Source organism: Papilio xuthus, unplaced genomic scaffold, assembly GCF_000836235.2.
Source record: "Papilio xuthus unplaced genomic scaffold, Pxut_1.1 DF826945.1, whole genome shotgun sequence".
Classification (NCBI taxonomy): domain Eukaryota; kingdom Metazoa; phylum Arthropoda; class Insecta; order Lepidoptera; family Papilionidae; genus Papilio; species Papilio xuthus.
Genome location: NW_013531704.1, coordinates 773,544 through 794,581, shown reverse-complemented (window position 1 = coordinate 794,581; position 21,038 = coordinate 773,544). Strand labels below are relative to the sequence as shown.

Below are 21,038 nucleotides of genomic sequence, written 5' to 3'. Positions count from 1 at the left end.
CACATTGGTACATGGCGGGATTCGAACCCAGGACCTGCAGATTGCAAATCAAGTGTTTGCCACTGAGCCACCTACGCTCCAAACATGTATTTAAATAAAAAACATATATTTTTGAAAATATTATTTTTTAAAGTATTATACTAGCAGATTAATTACTATTTATTAATTTCTTTTCATCAATAAAAATTTAGCTTATGGTATAGGACAATATCAGGAATCAAACGCACGATCATGTGTTTGATATTCTTGTATTATGTTTGCTTTTAAAAATGCGTAGTTTATCTACCTAATTGTGATTAAAAATATTTTTTGTCGATTACAGTTGAAGAGCAAAATAAAATGTATTTTGTATAATTTAAGACCCATAGTTGTTTATCGGACAAGTCATGTGACCTGTCTTGAACTTTAAAAAGGACTTTTAAATACACACACATAAAAAAAAAAACTAGAAAAAACCGCTATAGTAAACAAGGTCTTTATTGAATTGCTGCTTTATTCAAGTGCTAAAGGAATTCGTTTTGAATCCTATGAGGTCATGAGGTCTTTAAATTATACAATGCAAACCTCATAAAGTTGACTTTACCAGTCTGTCACTCGCAGAATCGTAATTTTAGTCGTCCTCCCCTTCCCACCCTTTTCTTATAAGGAAAAGATGGCAAGGGGAAGTGGATTTGATGTAAGAGGGGTCGCAGAGAAAGGGGTAATATTCTCTTTCTGTGCGTCCATGCCTACGTCGATTAAAGGCAGGCAACGCGTATGCAATTGTTGTCGCATTGCTATTTTGGCGAATCCAAGTGGCCGTTTACTTTACCACTTAATAATATAAAAATAGAATTGATAAATAGTCTCCCTTAGTATCAATTTTGTATAAGGGTAAATCTTAGGGTCGCAATAAACAATTAAAGAATGTCAAAGTGTCAAGTTTTAATACTAATATACACTTTCTCCATGAATTATTATTTGAATTGGAGCTACATAAGTACGGGAAGTGAGAAATTTCATACCTATAAGGTAAGGTAAGGTAACTAAACCAAATACCACATAAAATTATTAATTGTTTATGCTGACAATAAGGACGTGGTTACACGCATCCTTTCGCCGCCATATTGGATGGGAAAATAGGAATCCGGATAAGGCCTAAGTCAATTTTTTTTTTTAATTTGATGATTTATATTCTGTTCCCTTTAAGGTAAATAAATCTTACTAATATTATAAATGCGAATGTTTAGATAGATGGATGGATGTTTATTTGAAGGTATCTCCAGAACGTCTACACGGATATTGATGAAATTTCGCAAGGATGAACATAGGATGCAAGAACACATAGGCTACTAATTAATTTTTTTTTTATTTCGCGCGAACGTAGTTTAGGGCGTGACCTAGTTATAAAACAGATGGAATGAAGAAACGAGTAAAAAAAAGAAGTTTAAAGAGTAAAAGTAAAGAAGTGTAAAGTTAGTTTAGTTTCAAATTTATTTTTCTTTTACTAACTAAGGTATGGAATGTTTATATTTTTCATCTCGATCGATCTATTAACGATTCGAAAACATATTTCAATTGTAAATGTTAACTGAACGATACAGTCCGTGTTATCATAACACGACCGGACCCTCTTTATATGGACTTTGATTATTTTCACAAGTAACTTTTAGAAACATAAACAAATGGTATACTGAGGACGAAAATAACTTTAAATAGTTATAAATATTTAGAGTAACTTAATTTAAAGTAGCAACCGTAGTTACTTCTTACTAATATTTTAAATGAAAAAGTTTGGTACGATGTTTGTAATTAAGCACCTTCGAAACTGAACGGATATACCGCATGAGTTTCTGACTCCGTTTGTTTATAAATTCCACACAAACAAAGCTGTGGACGATGGCTAGTATCTACAGTTGAAATTGGATAATCGAGAGTCCAAGGGACCACAATATTTTACTCTCTCATAGAAGTGTCTCTCTAACCACGAGTTTCTAGCTTATGGAGGTCGTCCATCGGGATCGGACAATGACTCTCACTTCTCGTTTATATCACAAGAACGTTTGAAAATCTCGTGAAAGTTGACAAAAATGTCAGACCACGTGAACAATTAAATGTGACATTTCTCTACGAAAGGACACTTGTATAGAATCCCTATTTTTTGTCCCAGTTGTGGGCAATATGAATCCGGTCCCACGCGCCGCAGCCATATTGGATTACATGACTGTGGGAGAAAGGATGTATTAACAACGAACCTATTGTTAATATCAAGTAAGGAGTTTACAAGTGGTATATGATCTCTTTGACGGGGTAATATTTAATACTAAAATTAGTATTATTAAAATCTATATATATATATATATAAAAGATATTCTTCTATTCTTTTATATAAAAGAAAGTCGTGTTAGTTACACTATTTATAACTCAAGAACGGCTTTACCGATATGGCTGAAAATCGGTAAGGAGATAGCTTAGAGCCAGGAGACGGATGTAGGATAATATTTTTTAATTTATGCAGTGAAGAGCTGCTTTTTATTTAACATATCTTATTAAGTTTTTTTATATAACCACGCGGACGGAGGTTGCGGGCGACAGCTAGTAATGTATAATTTCACAGTATTTTCTACGTCTTTTTCTGCGTTACGTGACTCTTTCCTCATTTAGCAGTATCTAATATACAGGTTATTCTAGACATTATCGTCGTATATTCTAAACTTTAACGTTGACAAAACTGACTATAAAGGTATATACTTTTATTTAAAAAATAAACACTTAAAGGGTACCTCTCATAAATGTTGAATAAATTAAAAGCAATAAAAAACGTGGCATTTAAAATTTATATAAAAAAATTATATATAAAAATCGTATAATAATGTTAATCCAATTTTTCAATTTAGTCACGCGTCTAACTTTAATATAAACAAACTTAAATATCATAAGATTGACGTATGCATACTCATGTTACAAAACAGGTTATGTTAAACCGTAAATCCATAGATAAGATAACTGGCTTATTTTACGATACATAAACCACACTGGCAGCTAAGCAAATCGATTTAGATCGAAACATTGTGTAGCGATGAAACATAAAAAAAATCACCGTATAAATCTATTGAATACAATTTATTAACCTCAAAACCTATATGTATAAGTTTGTTTGTGTGCCTGTTTATTAGTTTTTCAATTGAAATTAATTTAAATTTTTTCATCACTCCATCATATAAGGAAAAAGGTGAACTTAATTTAAAGTTTGGTCATTACAAAAATTTAGCTAAAAATCAACTTTGTTTTATTAATTATTAGATTAAATAATATACATGGTAGTTACTAACTCTTTTATTTAATTTATTACAAGATTATATAAATTTAGTAATGTTGAATCATTTTCTATAATTATAACCACAAAGGTCGGTTATGATGTGCGTTTTCAATTATTTAAATTATTCACCATTAAATTAAAAGAAGAAAAAATTAAAACAGTATTATAAAAGATAAATTATATAACTTCTTTTCATTGCAATAATCACTTCGGTGCATATATCCATCAGGAGTTACGCGGTAACACACATTAAAAAATTGCAGACGAGTTCATAACCTTCTTTTGAAGTCTGAAAAATAATTGGATATGGATAGAAGAATCCTATAATAATGGATACGGATAATGGAAAATTTTTCATCTTTACGAAAACACTTTTATCTGGAACGTTAAATGTAATTAATATGTGTTAATTGAAATAAATTTTGCTTAATGATTGTTTTCCATAATTAATAGTGTCTAGTTATTATATAAAATGTAAGTAATTAAAGCGAGAAATTTCTAATAATCAAACAAAATTAACAATAGGGTTTGATAATGTGACTTAAAAAATGTAGGCCAGTGTTTACAGTGTAAAAATATTGGAGATAAAACTACCAAATTGCAATAAATAAATATATTTTTTTAATAGGTATAGTCACACGTCCGAGTGACGTCAGTCAATGGTTAGTTAATAAGTCACAAATGTTTTTATCACAATATACGGTGGGTTTTCACTGCTTAAACACATGTATAAAAACATATAGTTTCCTGGTCAAAGACAATAACGGGGACTAACTTATTTTGTACATGTTTTGAAAGTCAAAACCCACTATGAATATTATAAAAAAACACGCGTAGTCAAGTACCTAAGTTCTTTACGCCCCCATATTTAGAAGTACTTGTGAGTCATACAGGATTCCCTGTTAAATATGAATAGCTCAATTCGCTGGATTTTGATGACGCATTGCTAACTAGGAAAAAAAAACTGTTGAAAACGTTAGCATTCCGATGAGCGTTATGAAAACACAATACTAACGTATTACGGTTAATGACCCCTGTGTGACCCACATTTTACAGCTAATATACAATTTACTCGATACTCAGATGTCATAAGATAATTTCATAACATTGGGTTTCTACTACCACTTAAACGTATCGTTGACAATATGATTTTGAACAAGTTTTTAATCGACTTCAAAAAGAAGGAGGTTATCAATTCTTCTGTATTTTTTTGTGTATTACCTCGTAACTCAGCCCCTGGTGTTAAATTTTTTTTGATCGAAAGGTTTTTACGGCAATGAAAACACACCGTATTATATTTAATCATGTAAAATAGTAATAGCTTAGAACGTAGTAGTATAAATATTTAATATGCAAATTGTATTTTGCAATATTATTTATGCGGCAATTAATCGGCAAATGACAACGTCAATGTAACATTAAAACGAAAGAATAAAACTCGTAGTGATGAATATGAAATATACATAATCTTACGAATATTATAAATGCGAATATTTAGATGGATGGATGTTTGTTTGAACGTATCTTTTGTACGTATGTTTTGAACGAAATTTGATACACATATAGAACATAGTCTGGAGAAACACATAGGCCACTAATAATGTTTTTATTTCATTCTGATAGGACGGAGTCACGGGCGAAAGCTAGTAAATATGTAACTAGCAGTCGCTCGCTTTTTCGTTCGCGTGGTATTAAATAAAAAGTAAATAAGCCTATTCACAATTCTAAACTGTAATCTTTCTTCTAAATTACATCCAAATCAGCTGTTTTGAAATAACGTAATATTCATCTATCCAACTAAAAACAACATATGTTTTTGTATTTTAAAAGATTTATTTTAAATTTATTTCAAATCGATTGTTGAAATAACAATATCGGCTTACTTAATGCAAAAAAAAAACTATAAATAAAAAACAACAATACTTTGTCGGAACTGAGCAAAAAACAATTTGAAATGGAAGAGAAATAATAAAAAAAAAACGTATTTTATCTGTCTCGAACAAGGCAAATAACCTACGGAGGTCAACCCAACCGTCCAGGTAGTAAAACGCGGGTTTAACACCAGCTGATTATTTTCAAACTATGAAATGGAATAATTTATACAACTTAAACGCCTTAAATACAGAGCTAGTTTTTATATTAAGACACAAAATTCATAGAAGAGCCTAAAGATTCTTTACAAGAACATTATTCTTTTGGAAGACACATAGTCTGAATGGCATTGTTTCATTTAATTTTTGAGGTTATAACTAAAAAAAGGCTTATCAGGTTACAAAGGGATTGTACGATTTCATATCTTTACTAGAAATTAAAGTCATGACTTCTACCGTATGTAATGTAATATTATTTTAAAGAATTCATTTAAAAACTGAAGTACCGATTTTTTATTTCGTTTTAAATGTAGAAAAATCTTTTTTCTTGGCATTTTTTACCAGTTTCTAAGACCAAAATCTCTGTAATCGTCATCCCTGTCATTATCTTTAATAAAACAGAGATAAAAATATGTTTTAAACGGAGATTTTCGTCTCATAAACCCACGGTTAGTAACATAAAATGCATGCACCTGTCACTTATTGCCCACAGATCTACACGTCAACTATAAATGTAAATAAAATATAAAATTAATTGTTGTAATAAACGACATGGTTAATAAATGTCTCACTTTCTTGGTGTTTAGTAAATCTTTGAAACAATAGACGATCTCAAACACGTGGTAATCAATGCACATGTGTTGTAGAGACGTGCTCTGAACGTGACAAATGTTTGATATTGCTATAGGTAACTAAGAATCTTATCTTGATCGTATTTTTTATAACATGCATTTCTTAATCTGTAGATTTCCAGCAAGAACAAAAAAACATCTCTATGGTACGATACCAAAAATCTCCAATATTAAAACTAAGCGTGGGACTCTTAGTCGCTTTAAACGCTTCCTTAATGGGCATATTTCATTAGGATCTTACTTAGCGACATATTAATGACCATGAGTTCGGATGTTACACTTAATATTAGATTTTTGGTACTATTAAGACCGAAAAAACGGAAGTTATTCTTGTCTCTACCAGCCCTGATTGGTTAAGGCTGTGGTTATTTATTACCGTTAAATCTAACCTTGTACGAACAAAAACCTGACAATGAAAGCTTGTTATTTCAAAACGTACATATATTTTAATGAATCAGGAAGTAAGTTAAAATAAAAATTCAAAATAATGCTTACCAATCCTTGAATTCTAGGAAACATTTTTCTGTTTACTAATAATTGCACAGAATCCACTAGAATCACAAAATGTTAGCACAATAAAACTTAAAGGCCACACAAATGACTGTATCACTAACACACACTTTGATGCATGGCGTAAACAAAACTAGTCGGAGTGCCGCAAGGCGCTAGCTTTGGCCCGCTACTTGCGTACGTGCGCACGAGTGAACGCGTTCGACGTATCTGACCATAAGGTATGAAGAAAGACTCGCTTACTCCACACAACGGTTTCAAACGGGTGATTCACATGTAGACTTTAAAGGGGGGAGTGTTGTCCCTTTATCTTTGTTATTTATCTTATAAATCTTTAATAAATTTGTAATATTTAATTAAAAAATACTTGTGATTTAGATAAAAATGATAATATTGTACGTATTACTTTAATTAGTTAGTTCATGTTATAATAAGATATTTTTGTAGTATTCGTATGTTCGCATATAAATTTAAAGGCAAACCAAGTAAAATAAATAAAATTGTAAATATGCGAACTGAAATTAATTATTAACTGAATGGAATTATGAGAAAACAACCATTAAAAGAGAAAAATCGCGTATAAAAGAATAAAAGAAACTATAATAGACATCCGAAAAACACATGACTTATCTACAAAAATAATTTTAAATCAATTCCCACAGTCATGACGTCTTTAAAACGGGTTGACCTATAAATTAAACACTAAAAAAATACGTCGCGACAAGGAAAAAATTATGAGAGTAAAAACATACAATCTCCGTTACTTCCGCGTCCTCTATTGTAATATATGTTATCATATTGTTTGATAATTGCTTTTTCGGGTGCACCATCTCTCTTATATAGTTCCTGTACCGAATCATGTCCATATACAGAAACGTTTAAAACCTCGCTACTGTTAATAAAATCCGACACTCTGCCGGTGTACTGGCGCAACACTAGTTTTACTAAAATGTCGACGTTTATGTCCCCTCACTAATCATTCCGACACTTGACTTTGTAACGAAAGCGCCATTCGCGCCAAAGATTGTAACTAATAATGTCTAAAACTACAATCTTACTTCTTACTAATATTATAAAGGCGAATGTTTAGATGGAAGGATGGATGGATTTGTGGAAGGCATCTCCGGAACGACTCAACGGATCTTGATGAAATTTGTCACAGAAGTATAACATAGTCTGGAAGAACACATAGGCTACTCATCAAGTTTTTTTAATTCCGCGCAAATGTAGTCGCGACAGGTAGTTTAGAATATGTTTTAGTTACGACTAAATCAGGTCCAATCTTCTTTTATAGTAGTCCACTTTCAAAGTTGTATTATTAGTTTTGGTGTGTACCCCGCTGTTTCTCACTCAACGTATTATTTTGCCATTGTTGTAAATACTCCGACCGCGTTTTCTGTGGAACTCATGAGATCTGGACCTCTTTGGGAACAATTGGTCTAAATTATTGGGACCATAATGTTTTAAATTTTCTATTTTACCACACATAGGGCAGGGAAAGAAGTGATAGGTACGTATGTACCATTCAGATCAGTAACAAAACTTTTATTATATTTATGACTACATAAATTTTACTAACGCTCAAAATTCTTATCAAGTCCTAACTAAAGAGAACGATTAACCAAACTGATAAGGTAATTAATATGAAATAATTTCCCATTGTATGTAATTGTGTATTTTGTGTACATATGTACTTGTCTAGTCATTAATAGCTTTGCCTCTGAACAACATTTTTATGTTCCGCGTTCTTTAGCAAAAAGTACGACTAAAAAGTCAAGTTTAAGAAACCCGAATTAGTGAATTTACAAGTTGGTGTAAATTTAAAAATTCAAATCTAGTTTGGTCGGGTTGTCAAAAACATCGAAGTAAAAATAATATACGATTAAAATCCATTTTAGCAATCTACAGGTGCTTATTAAAGCATTATAGATAATGGATAAAATAAAACAAATTTATTTTTAATCATTCCAAGTAAATAATTATCTACTTTAATACTATTACTAAGAAATAATTACAAACATTTATTTGAATGTCTTCGTTTGAAAAAGGCAACCATAACTGAATTCTATTATGGGTCAGCAGTCTGGTGACGTGGTGATATTTGGCGATATTTGCGTAGTTTCTATCAGCAGCTAAAAAATCAAACGAATCCATCGAGAGCTTGGTGATGCAAGTAAAAGATTACCCATGAGGTGGACTGACCAAATTAGAGCGGCTGTAGATGTCCCCCTACACCAATGTACTAAAAAGCGACTACGGAGGAGTGGCGCCTGGTGAAGCGGGTCACTGATATTTTATGACCAAGACCAGTCTCAACTGCAACGATGAAGAAGAAAAAATCAAATAGCTTTTTTTGAAAGTAAATCAAGATGTTTTTAAAATAAACATTCTCAATAATTTAATGACTAAAGTAAGCTAATAAAAGTTGGAATAATGAATCATTTGATCCATTAATTGGACGTTACTACGACTATTTAATTTAAAACACCTCTGATAACATCTTGAACTGTTGGACTCTTTTTTTGTTTTTGAAATACAGGTTATCACTCGTTTGCAAATATCATCAATATCTACCCATTTCGACGTTCATGATTGGCCCATATTTTGGTGAATAAAAACTCACCAAAATTAGAAGCAGTTTAACTTAATTTTGGAGTGATAACTACAAAATTAAATTCACCTTCACAGTTGAATATCAAATACATGACCCGTAAAGATTTATTACAAACAAGATTTTTTAAACATAAAAAATGTCAAGGACTTAAAATGATAAATAGAGTCTTAAGAGCATTTTTCATAAAACATTGTCTTCTTCCTAACTTTTTCTATTTTACATTTCAATACGATTAACATTTCCGGTTAATCCTTTTTGCTTGAAATCTCTTTTGTTTCATCGATTACTGATTTCACCGAAACTCTATTAAAAATCCTGGATCCTATAATTCCTTGCAATAGTGCTTTTGTGAAATACATTTAGCAGAGTCTAAATTTTATTTTAGTAATCCTTATTTTAAAATCTTCTTTTTATTATACAGCACGCTGTAATTTTGTTTACTGCCTTATTTTTATTATTATTTTTATGCTCAATCGATATATCGAGTAATCCATGATAACCTAAATTTAGAAGTATTATTCTGGCTTTAAGATTCGATTAGATTCTAAGATAGCATTATATTGAGGAAATACAATGTTATCAATATCTTTTAAATCTACATCGATATCACCGTCGATCTGATAACCTCGATTCTCCATTTTTTTATCTAGTTAAATAAGGGATAAGTAACAAATATGTAGACTCAATCGTGTTTTAATATTTTACCTTTTATTTTTTATAAATTTTTTATAGGCGCAGTTGACAGCATGTGACATTTCTGTTGTACGTTGACGAGTGTTGTCAGGGGTTCGTGACAGCTGGTGAAGATTGCTGTCAATTGTAGAACTTTATGACTCTTGTCACGAAAAACATAAATAAGAATGAAATTAATAATGCACACTAAAAGTGAACTATTCTTTAGACTTCAAACATTTTTGTAATTTTTCAAGATATCTTTGTATTTGTATTTGGATTATTGAATTCAGCTTGTGTTCTAATTTTATTTTTAAAGGGGAACGAATTTAGTTATAAACATAAGAAGTAAGACTTCTCAGGATAATTTTATTAGTATTTATTCTTTTTAATATAAAGTGCAAAAAGTTATGTTTTTTGTATGTACGTGCTTGTATTATTATTATTTAAAACCATTGTTTTGTTTCGAACTGGTTTCTTAGTATTTTCGTGCGGTTTCCGATAACAATTCAAAGAGTATTTATGTTCATTTTTACCTCATTAATTATGTCATTTGTTGAACAGGACGCGATTGCATACATACGTCATCGCGTCAAGGTCTTTTATTTTTTTTTTTCGTTTCTTAAGGTAATTCTGACTGCTATTACGTCGAATTATAAAAAAAGTTTAAAAAAAAAACTGTTGTTTCATTTACTGATTTATTTAAACATATCATGGAATATTGAATTAATTCTTGTCTAGATTTACTTGTTTCACAAAATTCTTTTGTCTTCTTTGGAATCCCCCACATTTTTGTTGTTCATTAAGGAGACAAGTTTCTATTGTTTTATTCTGGGTTTTCCAAGCATCAACACGCAACTCTTTTGCTTCCTTGTGAATAAAGATACAGATTGATTTCATTAATCAGTGTTTCCTAAAATAATAGGGAATTATTCTATAACATTAAGGCAAAATATCTTGCTGATAGTGAACTGAAAAGTTGGAAACACAAATGAATCTAAATGGCAAACTGGTGATGTTTCATCAATTAACAGCTATATGATTTTTAATTTTAAATCATATTAGTCTTTTGTTTATCTAGATACTAGCTTTTGTCGGCGATTACGTCCGCGCAGAATAATAAAAACTTTACAAGTAGCCAATATGTTCTTCCAGACTATGTTCTACATCTATGCCAAATTTCAGCGTGATCCATTAAGCCGTTCTAAACATTCGCGTTTATAATATTACTAGTAAGATATTTAGTGCAAAGTTTAGTCGTTAGTTTAAATAAGAGAAAACAATTTATACATTTTATTACTACAGTCTTTTGTCTTCCAGTGAATTAGACATTGGTGTTGTATCTGTCTCGCAATAAACAATTCTAATGTTTTCAAACATACGACAGTATTTTATAATAAATAACATATCGTACGATATCCACATTAGAACAACGATAACCCGGTCATCAGTATTAAATCGTAAGCCATTAAGCCTTATCGTGTTCACTTATCGCGTATAACGATTCTGACGATAGTTTGCACCGAAACTGAACGCATACTTTGATGCAAACATGAAGAGGTCAGAACTAAATTATGTTTACACTATTTCATAATTTCAATTTTGACAATTATCTTACTTCTTACTATTTAATATTATAAACGCGAATGTTTAGATGGATGGATGGATAGATGGATGTTTGATCTCCAGAACGGCCTAAAGAATCTCGATGAAATTTGGCACACATATAGAGCAGAGTCTAGGAAAACTCCCAGACTCTGCACTATATTTACATAGGCTATTAAACTTAAGTAAACTTACTTGAATTGCATTTTTTATCTGTGCGGACGGAGTCGCGGTCGACAGCTAGTAAATTAATGAAATTGAGTTCATTAACGTTTTATGTGTTTTTTAAAGTTATAAAAAAACAATATAAAGAATGAAGATAATGATGATCTCTACATTAGGTTCAAAAATCAGCCAACGACCTAAGTGATAAAATAACCCTAAATAAATTATAACATACTAGCTGTCGCCCTCGACAACGTCCGCGTGGTATTAAAAAAAACCTAATTAGTACGCTTCTTCTTCCAGACTATGATCCTTCTGGAGATTTCTTCTAACATTCATCCATATAAACTTTCGCATTTTTTTTTACAGTAAAATATTAGCAGATTTTTCTGTAAATTTACTAGGATATGGTTTACGAATGGCTGGATTCGAACCCCCGACCTCGTGATCGGAAATCTGTACCCTTAACCATTAGGCTATTGACGCTTATAATATAAATAACAAGTAACATTTTAAGGTATAAAAGAACGAAGTCATAGAATTATGAGATGTATAGATTTTAATTAAGTGTAAATACCATTCTTTAACTTGAAAAAATTACACATAAATAAGTACATAGTTTGACAATTATTTCACTACGATCCATATAAGTTCAAAGGTCTAAAGTGTGTTTAATCATTACCAAATGACCTCAAGGTCATGACCTCTTATTACATAATTAACTAATTATCAACATTTATTAATTTATTTGTCAGAATTAATTTAGTAAATATTTATTTCCTGTAAATCGAAGTTATTTTAATTAGTGTTCAAAACGACCTATTTATTTGGTGTGTTTTACATGAAAATAATTAATGTAGAAAATGCTAGGAATTCATCTTGATGTGATTGTTTCTTTTTACCGTCAGATGTCGCACGTGATCCCTTTCGAGCGGTTTTTTTTTAAATAGTAGACTATACGCTATTCCAGCCTGTGATCCATTCCTATTCGAAACTTAATCAACCTGCTCAAATTGTTGGCATTTATAATATTAGTAACATTGTTTATTGCTATGGGACCATTGATTTGCTATATGTCGTGGCCTTGAAATATATTTTTTTAATAATATATTATTATTTAATAATTGTTATTGTTTACATAAGCTATGTAAATGTGGGAATAAGCAAAACTTTCTAAACACAGATGCGTGATAACTAAACGGAAACTGATAAGACTCGGTGGTATCGTACTATAAACTTAATAATGAAAATTATGTCTGACTTAGTGACCACTTAACCTTTAACCTTAACTTAGTAATAAAAATGTTTTTTTGTATTGTCACAAATATTAAATAACTCTGTAGAAATTAAATATTTTCGATCGTTCAACTTTTTTTTTCTAGTTTATTTTTTTTGCATTGCCACAAACAAATATGTTTTTAAAATATTTCCTTTAACTTAAATAATAGCAGTCAATTAAATTTAAAATAATTTTAATTAGTTAACGAGAAAAAAATTATACGAAATATCTTGCAACCTTTAATCATCAAAAAAAACATTGTTAAAAATTAAGTGTCAAGTAAATCAAAATGGAACCTATTCGTATATTTTTAACATGATTTTTAGCATTATATTACATTAAATAACTGCTTGATTCAACTCAAAAATGTCGTTTTCAAAAAACATTTCTCTATATAGAGACCGGTTGCATGACAATGACCCGGTTTCTGTCTGTCTGTTTCGCTACAAGTCTTATGTCACGTACGCACACAACTTTAATGTAATCTGAGTAGTACGCACATCCGCTGACCGTTCAGAGAATGATAAAACATTCGTCTCTGACGCACTTTGGCGGCAAATGAAATTTGAAATTCGAATCGATTTATTCGTGGAAAGAACAAATGAATTCAGACCGTAAAAAGTTGCAAATAGTGGTAGGGGACATGCAAAAGGCAGGCGATTGACCGAATCAATATTCTGTCTCTGAAATCGACACAAAAATCGTTATATCAACAGTGGTAGAGCCCGCTTTAACATCGCACAAATTGGCCCGGCTCGCTTGGTGAAATACAACGACCACACAGAAGACAGGCGTGAAGTGGAAGCAATTCCGCGTTTCGTCTGATGAGTGTGCGTCCCGGAGGCCTAATTTAGTCCTCTTTCCTTTCCCACCGTTTTTCTTATAAGGAAAGGATGGGAAGTAAATGTGGACTTTCCGGATGAGAGGATGCATGGAAATGTTTTCTTTCTGTGCATCCTCTCCTCCGTCGATTCAAGGTAGGCAACGCATATGCAATCGCGTATGTCTATGGGCAACGGTCACTTCGCTATTTCAGCGATTTCAGGTTTCCGCTCGCTCGTTTGCCACCTTATGATATATAAAAAAAATATGTATGAAAAGGAGTACAAGAATTGCACGATCGCTCTCTAAACAATTCTCCAAGTTTACATTACTTTTACGATCTTTACATGAGTTAAATTTCAAGTAAATAGATTAAAAATGTTCATTTTAAAATATCGAGAGACTATGCATTTCGACCGGTTCAGCTGTATTTATTTTTCTAATAAATTATCTACCGTTCATATGAGAGATCGTCTAGAAATCAGCTGAGGCTCAAAAGGGGGGGGGGGAATATATTTTTAGACATTATTCGTTAGAATCCTTTGGCGTGCTTTCGTTACCAAGTCAAGTGTCAGATTGATTAGTAAGGGGACATAAACGTTGACATTTTAGTAAGGTTAGTGTTGCGCCGATACACCGGCACAGTGTCGGATTTTCTTCCTAACAGTAATAAAAAGATATTGGAGTGATACTATTATAATTGTATAAATTATAAAAAAAACTCTGACTTAAAGGGAATTCCATGAAATATTTCCATCAAAAATGTTGTCATGGTTTTTTACGCGAATGTAGTTCAACGAAATGATAACAGTTTTCGCAAATTATATTAATACAATTGAACGATGTATGTAAGAGGATAATTAATTACGGTAACCTCAATAAAACGTGTTAGCCTTGTAGCTTGTATATGCTATGAAATGTAGAGTTGACGAAAATGTATTCAGCTGCATTCAAATTGAAACGAATTTTTGGGCCCCTTCTTAACATGATTGTAAGACATTTATACAGGGAACCTTGGTATACTCTCTGGCAACTAACAAAAGGAATAAGAATAAATATATATATTTATTCTGTTAATTTTTATGTGAATTTAAATTATCAATTATCGTTGATTTAAGCATTTCCATTCCATGTTCATTTATTGCAATAAATCTGTGCTAAGTAACGCCTTAATAAGAATTTTGAGTGTGGCAATTACTTAATTGATCTTTTAATTACTTTATATGGGTAACATTACAAATTGCAGCCACGACTCTATAGTTTAATAGAGACTAATTGTCTCCAGTATTTTGTTATTACCCTTGACGGACTTCTTCCGGTTCTCCCGGTACACTACGCGCCATTTCCTCGTGTTTGTAGTCTTTTAAATGTTTATTATAGAGATAGCGAGAATTATAAAGCTTAACTTCCTGTCAAGTAATTTGATTGACAATTTAATCACAACCTTTAAAGGTTTTAGGAACATAATAATTTTGTGCACGTTGTATGAGTTTTAATTAATTATTAATAAGGTTTATTTTGTAGTGTAAAATAACACTTTGATACTTAAAAATATGTAACAGTCACTGCTTATTTCTACAAGAATAAAGAATCCGTTGTAAAAATTGCAACGCCTGCGTAATAAAAAATGCAAAACCTGTAATCTATATTATTGACTATTATTCTTTGGTTTCTTTAATTTTATAAATTAAGCACATTGTAAGGTTTTAAAGTTTCTGTTTGCTTTGAACGAACTTTATTTTTATTCATATTATTTTATTAAATAACTGTCCAGTGTGTAGTTACTCGAATTTGGGTTGTAAATATGTGAAAATATCACTGATCTGCTGGTTGGCACTTATTGAATACTAGATGGCGCTGATCGAAAACGTACTGTATTTATATGAATTAAAAACGTAAAAACACATTTATATTAAAAGTTATGCATATTATAAGGGTATAAATTGTATAATAAAAATAATTAAGTAATAATAAAAATATGGATGATACTGAATCCAGTACTGGCCACCAAGATACCCAAGACAAATAGTAAAATAAAAAAATCAACTAGAGAGAATTAGGCGGGAAACAGTGTGAGATGTCAAAGCAAAAATTTATTGTGGTGATTCAATTTAGTTAATAATTGTAAATAGTTTATGTGCACAACGAAATAAAGAAGTATTTATCAATTGTGCTGATTTAAATGTTACCTAATGTAGCGAAGCATATCAAACTAATTAACGCTTTATTTCCAGGTGAAGAGATCGATAATGTTAAAGATGGCGGACGCGTGCGCCGACACGTCAAAGCAGACCCGCTTCCACGAGATGCACGTGCAGCGGCACAACAATGTCAGCATTCTTTACGCGGACATCGTCAATTTTACTCCGCTCTCCGAACGACTTAGCGCTTCGGATTTGGTCAAGACTCTCAATGAACTCTTTGGAAGATTCGATCAGATCGCCCAGGTTGGTATCTCATATACAATCATTGTTCTGCTTTATTTTTGCGCCTGTAAGAAATAGAATTGCAAAATGAATGCGGAATCTTTGAATGAGGGAATTGCGGCTATGTTTCTTTTAGGCGCAATAAATCATTTAATTAAAGCACACTTTTTAAGACCATGAAATCTTAAACTAACAATAAGTTAATCTTATATTTTAATAACCAAATATTTGCTGTCGAAAGTCGTTAGTAAATTGTAAAACTTTTGGACAAGTACAACGGTAAATTGAAAACAGAAAATGCAAAACGAATATATTAAAACTTTAAAGCCGTAACGTACAACGATTGTTATTTGTTTTAGTTTAGTCCGAAACACCTAACAACAGCGAGCTATTGCGCCTTTGTTAAAGTTACAGTTTGTTTAGGCTGGAACTAAGGGAATACTAAAATTTTTGACCGATGTTGACTACAACAACAAAGGCATTGATTTTATATGTAGTTTAGTATCATCGTAACGAAAGATTTTCGTATTTCCATTCTCAATATTTAAAAGCAGTCTCTCAATAAATGTTTGTAAATAAACAATCACTTTGAATATTTTAAGGGTTTTTACTTTATCGTAATTTATACAACGACCCGGATGCTTTTTCTTTTAGCCTTCGATAAATACTTTGAAATACATTAATATAATACGAATTAATTTTTTTCAACAACTGTTGTCGATGAAAAAATAAATAAGGTAGCAGAATGTAAATTCGTGAACTCTTTTTGTAATCATAAGTTAGAGTTTACATATTTTAAATGTAAATATGAGTAGATTAATTTCAATTTCATACAAATATATATTACGAAGTAAGTATTCATTAATATTAAAATAAGTAAGTAATAAGTTTTTGTAATTAATGTTCCAAAATATTTTTATAATTTACTAACCCTATTTCTTTCATAATTTGAAAGATAAAATATTGTCAAAAGTATAGCTTAATTTTTTTTCAACAATATTCATCAATAAATTTACACAGATGAAAATTATATATTTACTGACTTAATATAACTAAACATTTATCAATAATCTTAGTAATAATGAACATTTCCCCAAGAATTAGTAGCAAAATTTGTAAGTGAATTTTCCACATATTTCGACGTGCATACGTGAAAGTTTCTCACAACTTGTGTTAACACTGGAGTTAAGGCTTCTAGCCGAGACTCGGTTAAATATTTGAGGTCTGCTTTCGAGAACTAGCTCGGGTATTTGTTAGTAAATTACATAACCATTTCGTTATTTTCATAGTAAAATGCAGCTTATGATCATCATTGCCTTTAACCCCAAATAAAGTGCAGAATTAAACATTCTACTAAAGAGGTGGCCAGCCACTAAGACTGACCTTTTTGGTATGGAAAATAGTAGATGAAATAATAGTGAGGAAAGGCTACTAGCAAAGGAGACTTTTAATGCTTACGGTGCGCCTTTTTTTACACAATTGATGTCAAATACATATTGAGGGAATCGACTTTTAAGCGTCAAAAGGCGTATTTACTCGTAGTAAGTCATGTTACTATTACAGATACGTATGATTTTTTCTAGCATATTTTTTCCGTGCATATAATGTTTTTCTTACTTTTGATATTTTTATAAATTAAAAACAAGCGTCAGAATAATTAATTAACACACCGAATCCAACTCGTTATTAAATGTCAGCGCGTCGTAATTACCTTTGAATAAACATAACTTGTATCCGAGTGCATGTGAACTTTTTAATGATGTTATAATTAATTACTTTAGTGTGATATATTGTTTATTAAATTATGAAACAGCTGCAAATAAACAATAGTAATTGCAAATAATAAAATTATTTAGTATTATCGACCGTTGGGCCAACGGTGGACCGATCGGCCTATGAAATACATTTATTGTCCGATTTAGAGAAAAGTAACAATTTAAGGGAGATTTAAATAATGTTCATACATTTATATATTGTACGATCACTTTAACTATCTTACTTCTATTACTAATATTATAAATGCGAATGTTTGGATTGATGGATGGATGTTTGTATGAAGGTATCTCAAAGACGGCTGAGCGAATCTCGATAAAATTTCACATACATGTAGGACATAGTCTGCAAGAACATATAGGCTATTAATTGTGTATTTTTTAATTACGTGTGGACGGAGTCGCGGGTGACAGCTAGTATTATAATAAATGGGAATGTTTGGATTGTCAATATACTATTGTAATATTTTTAATATTAACAGGAGAATCAGTGCATGCGTATCAAGATTCTCGGCGACTGTTACTACTGCGTTTCTGGTCTGCCAGTGTCGCGCCCCAACCACGCCTACAACTGCGTCAACATGGGCCTACAGATGATTGACGCTATACGGTAAGTTCAAGATGGTGAAAATATCATCGTGGAAATGTTAGCTTGGTTAGTTTTGATTTAAAGGAATTATTAAGTCTTAAACATCACAGAAAACAAGTGTAGTCTAGCAATAAAGTAAAGCTTAACTTTTCAAGGGAAAGAATTTGAGAAATAGAAATTGTATCACCACCAAAAACAGAACAACGCAATGAAGTAGAAATATTGACGCCCAGTGATTAAGACATTCGATAGTGGTCGTGGGTTCGAATATTGCTTTTGAGTTTCCGCTTACAGGGTTCTTCGGATTGGTTACTTTTTTTACTTCTTTGGCATGCGTTGTATTTGTATAGTTTTGTTCGCGAGGCAACCGGTTTCAATGTGGATATGCGCATCGGCATCCACACGGGCAACGTGCTGTGCGGCGTGCTCGGCCTCAGGAAGTGGCAGTTCGATGTCTGGAGCGATGACGTCACGCTTGCTAATCACATGGAGTCGGGAGGAATTGCTGGGTGAGAGGAACTAACGAAAATTCACTGATAGTTTTGTCAGTTTCCAATGTTGTAACACATGTATAGAAGCATACTATACATATTAATTATAAATAGTGTTTATTTGAACTCAAAGTTTTAGAAATATGGTTTAATAAAAGATAAATTTTGTGGGTACCGTAAACATTTATAAATACGTAAGTACAGTAATTTATTGAATCTTGAAAGAGATCAATGTAAATTATTTGCAGGCGTGTTCACATTACTAAAGCGACGATGCTGCAGCTGGGAGGTAGATTCGAGGTAGAGCCTGGGGAAGGCGCGGCGCGGGAGGGGTACCTCGCTGACCACAAGGTGGAAACATATCTCATCGTACCTCCCAGGGTGAGTGATTACAGATTACTTTATATCCTTTACATTTAAGTATTTATTATTAAGTTATACGAATAACTTTAAATAAAAAACCTACGCTAAAAATCTAAATTAGTTAAAATATTCGTGAAATCTTGATTTGGAAAAATATTATTCGGAATACGTCCTTCAACATCAGCTCACTATACGTTCCCACCGAGGGGCTCGGAGCCTACCCTAAGTTACGGGTGATTAGGCCATAGTCAACTATGCTGGCATAGTGCGGGTTGGTTGACTTCACATATATCTTTGAATTTCTTCTCAGATATGTGCAGGTTGCATCACGATGTTTTCCTTCACCGTAAGAACGTCGGATAAATGTACATATGTAAATCGAAAAACACATTGGTACATGGCGGGATTCGATCCCAGGACCTGCAGCTTGCGAGTCAAATGCTTGACCCCTGTGCCACCGACGCTCATATATCCGTCCGTCCGTATAATACGTCCTTATATCCTGGATAATATTGAAACGGCTGTAGAGTCGGCAGTATTATGTTAAATGGACGGTTAAATGTAGCATAAGGAAGACATTCTTCAAGCAATTTGCACGACATAGTAAACATTTGCATGTATTTATTAATTCATAATCATTATCTTGTTTTTTGAATCTTTCTCTTACTTCGTGGATAAGGAAAATTATGTTAAAATTACTGTTTAAATACTAAGTAAAATATGCGACAAAAATTTAAACATTAGTCAATGTTTTTCTTCTCTCTTGTGTCATCATCATCAACTCACTATACGTCCCCACCGAGGAGCTCGGAGCCTGCCCTAAGTTAAGGGTGATTAGGCCATAGTCAACCACGCTGGCCCAATGCGGGTTGGTTGACTTCACACATATCTTTGAATTACTTCTCAGATATGAGCAGGTTGCATCACGATGTTTTCCTTCACCGTAAGACCGTCGGATATATGTAAATCGGAAATCGAAAAACACATTGGTATATGGCGGGATTCGAACCCGGGACCTGCAGATTGCAAGTCAAGTGCTTGAATCTTGAGCCACCGATGCTCTTTTGTGTAACTTATACAAACACAAATTTGTTTTACATTTTTTGAAATGCCTTACGAAGAATTCTTAATGAGACGAATCCGTTTCACCTTTTCAAGTAAATCCCAAAAGAACTTTTAACTTTTATAAATTTTTGCGGTGTCTAATTAAAACTTTATGGCTATCTTGAAACTCTAAAGGAAAAACAAAATAAAAATTCTTAACAAATATACTTCAAGGTTGGTATTTTTTTTTGATAAGTAATTTATTTTGTAATTCTCAAATATTTGTATGAGAAGAGATTTTCATAGAAATATATTTACGTCTATTACTACTAATGGAGTTCTTATTTTGTGCTAAATCAAAGCTAAATGTAAGAAACATGAAACTTTTTATCCGTAAATTCGTACCTTGACAAATGGTTCCATTTAGTTGAAAACTATTGCGAGTTTACTTTTACGATGTTGTGAATAGGTTGGGATTGATTTGTAGTTGTAAAGAATATTGCATTAATACAACGAATAACAAAATAATTATTTTGTCTTTTACGCGAACGTGAAAACAACCATTCTTATGCCCTAAAAATAATGAATGAAATGTAACATATAAGAGGATTTTTATGTATATTTTCTTTTTGTGCATATAAAAGTGTAATTAACTCAGTACATATT

The 21,038-nt window shown here is 31.8% G+C and overlaps 2 protein-coding genes across 2 annotated transcripts in view; one reads left to right on the top strand and one right to left on the bottom strand.

Moving 5' to 3' along the window:
- LOC106121311 (probable E3 ubiquitin-protein ligase sinah) overlaps positions 1 to 6,731 on the bottom strand; it is a 40,394-nt gene extending 33,663 nt beyond the window's left edge. The window contains exon 1 of the mRNA XM_013316920.1: positions 6,516 to 6,731. Coding sequence (XP_013172374.1) covers positions 6,516 to 6,539 — 24 coding nt within the window. The 5' untranslated portion in view covers positions 6,540 to 6,731. The remainder of the gene's footprint in view (positions 1 to 6,515) is intronic.
- LOC106121310 (adenylate cyclase type 2) overlaps positions 1 to 21,038 on the top strand; it is a 91,599-nt gene that overhangs the window by 58,297 nt on the left and 12,264 nt on the right. Inside the window, exons 6-9 of the mRNA XM_013316919.1 lie at positions 15,922 to 16,134; positions 18,368 to 18,495; positions 18,825 to 18,983; positions 19,214 to 19,346. Of these exons, the coding sequence (XP_013172373.1) occupies positions 15,922 to 16,134; positions 18,368 to 18,495; positions 18,825 to 18,983; positions 19,214 to 19,346 (633 nt within the window). The remainder of the gene's footprint in view (positions 1 to 15,921; positions 16,135 to 18,367; positions 18,496 to 18,824; positions 18,984 to 19,213; positions 19,347 to 21,038) is intronic.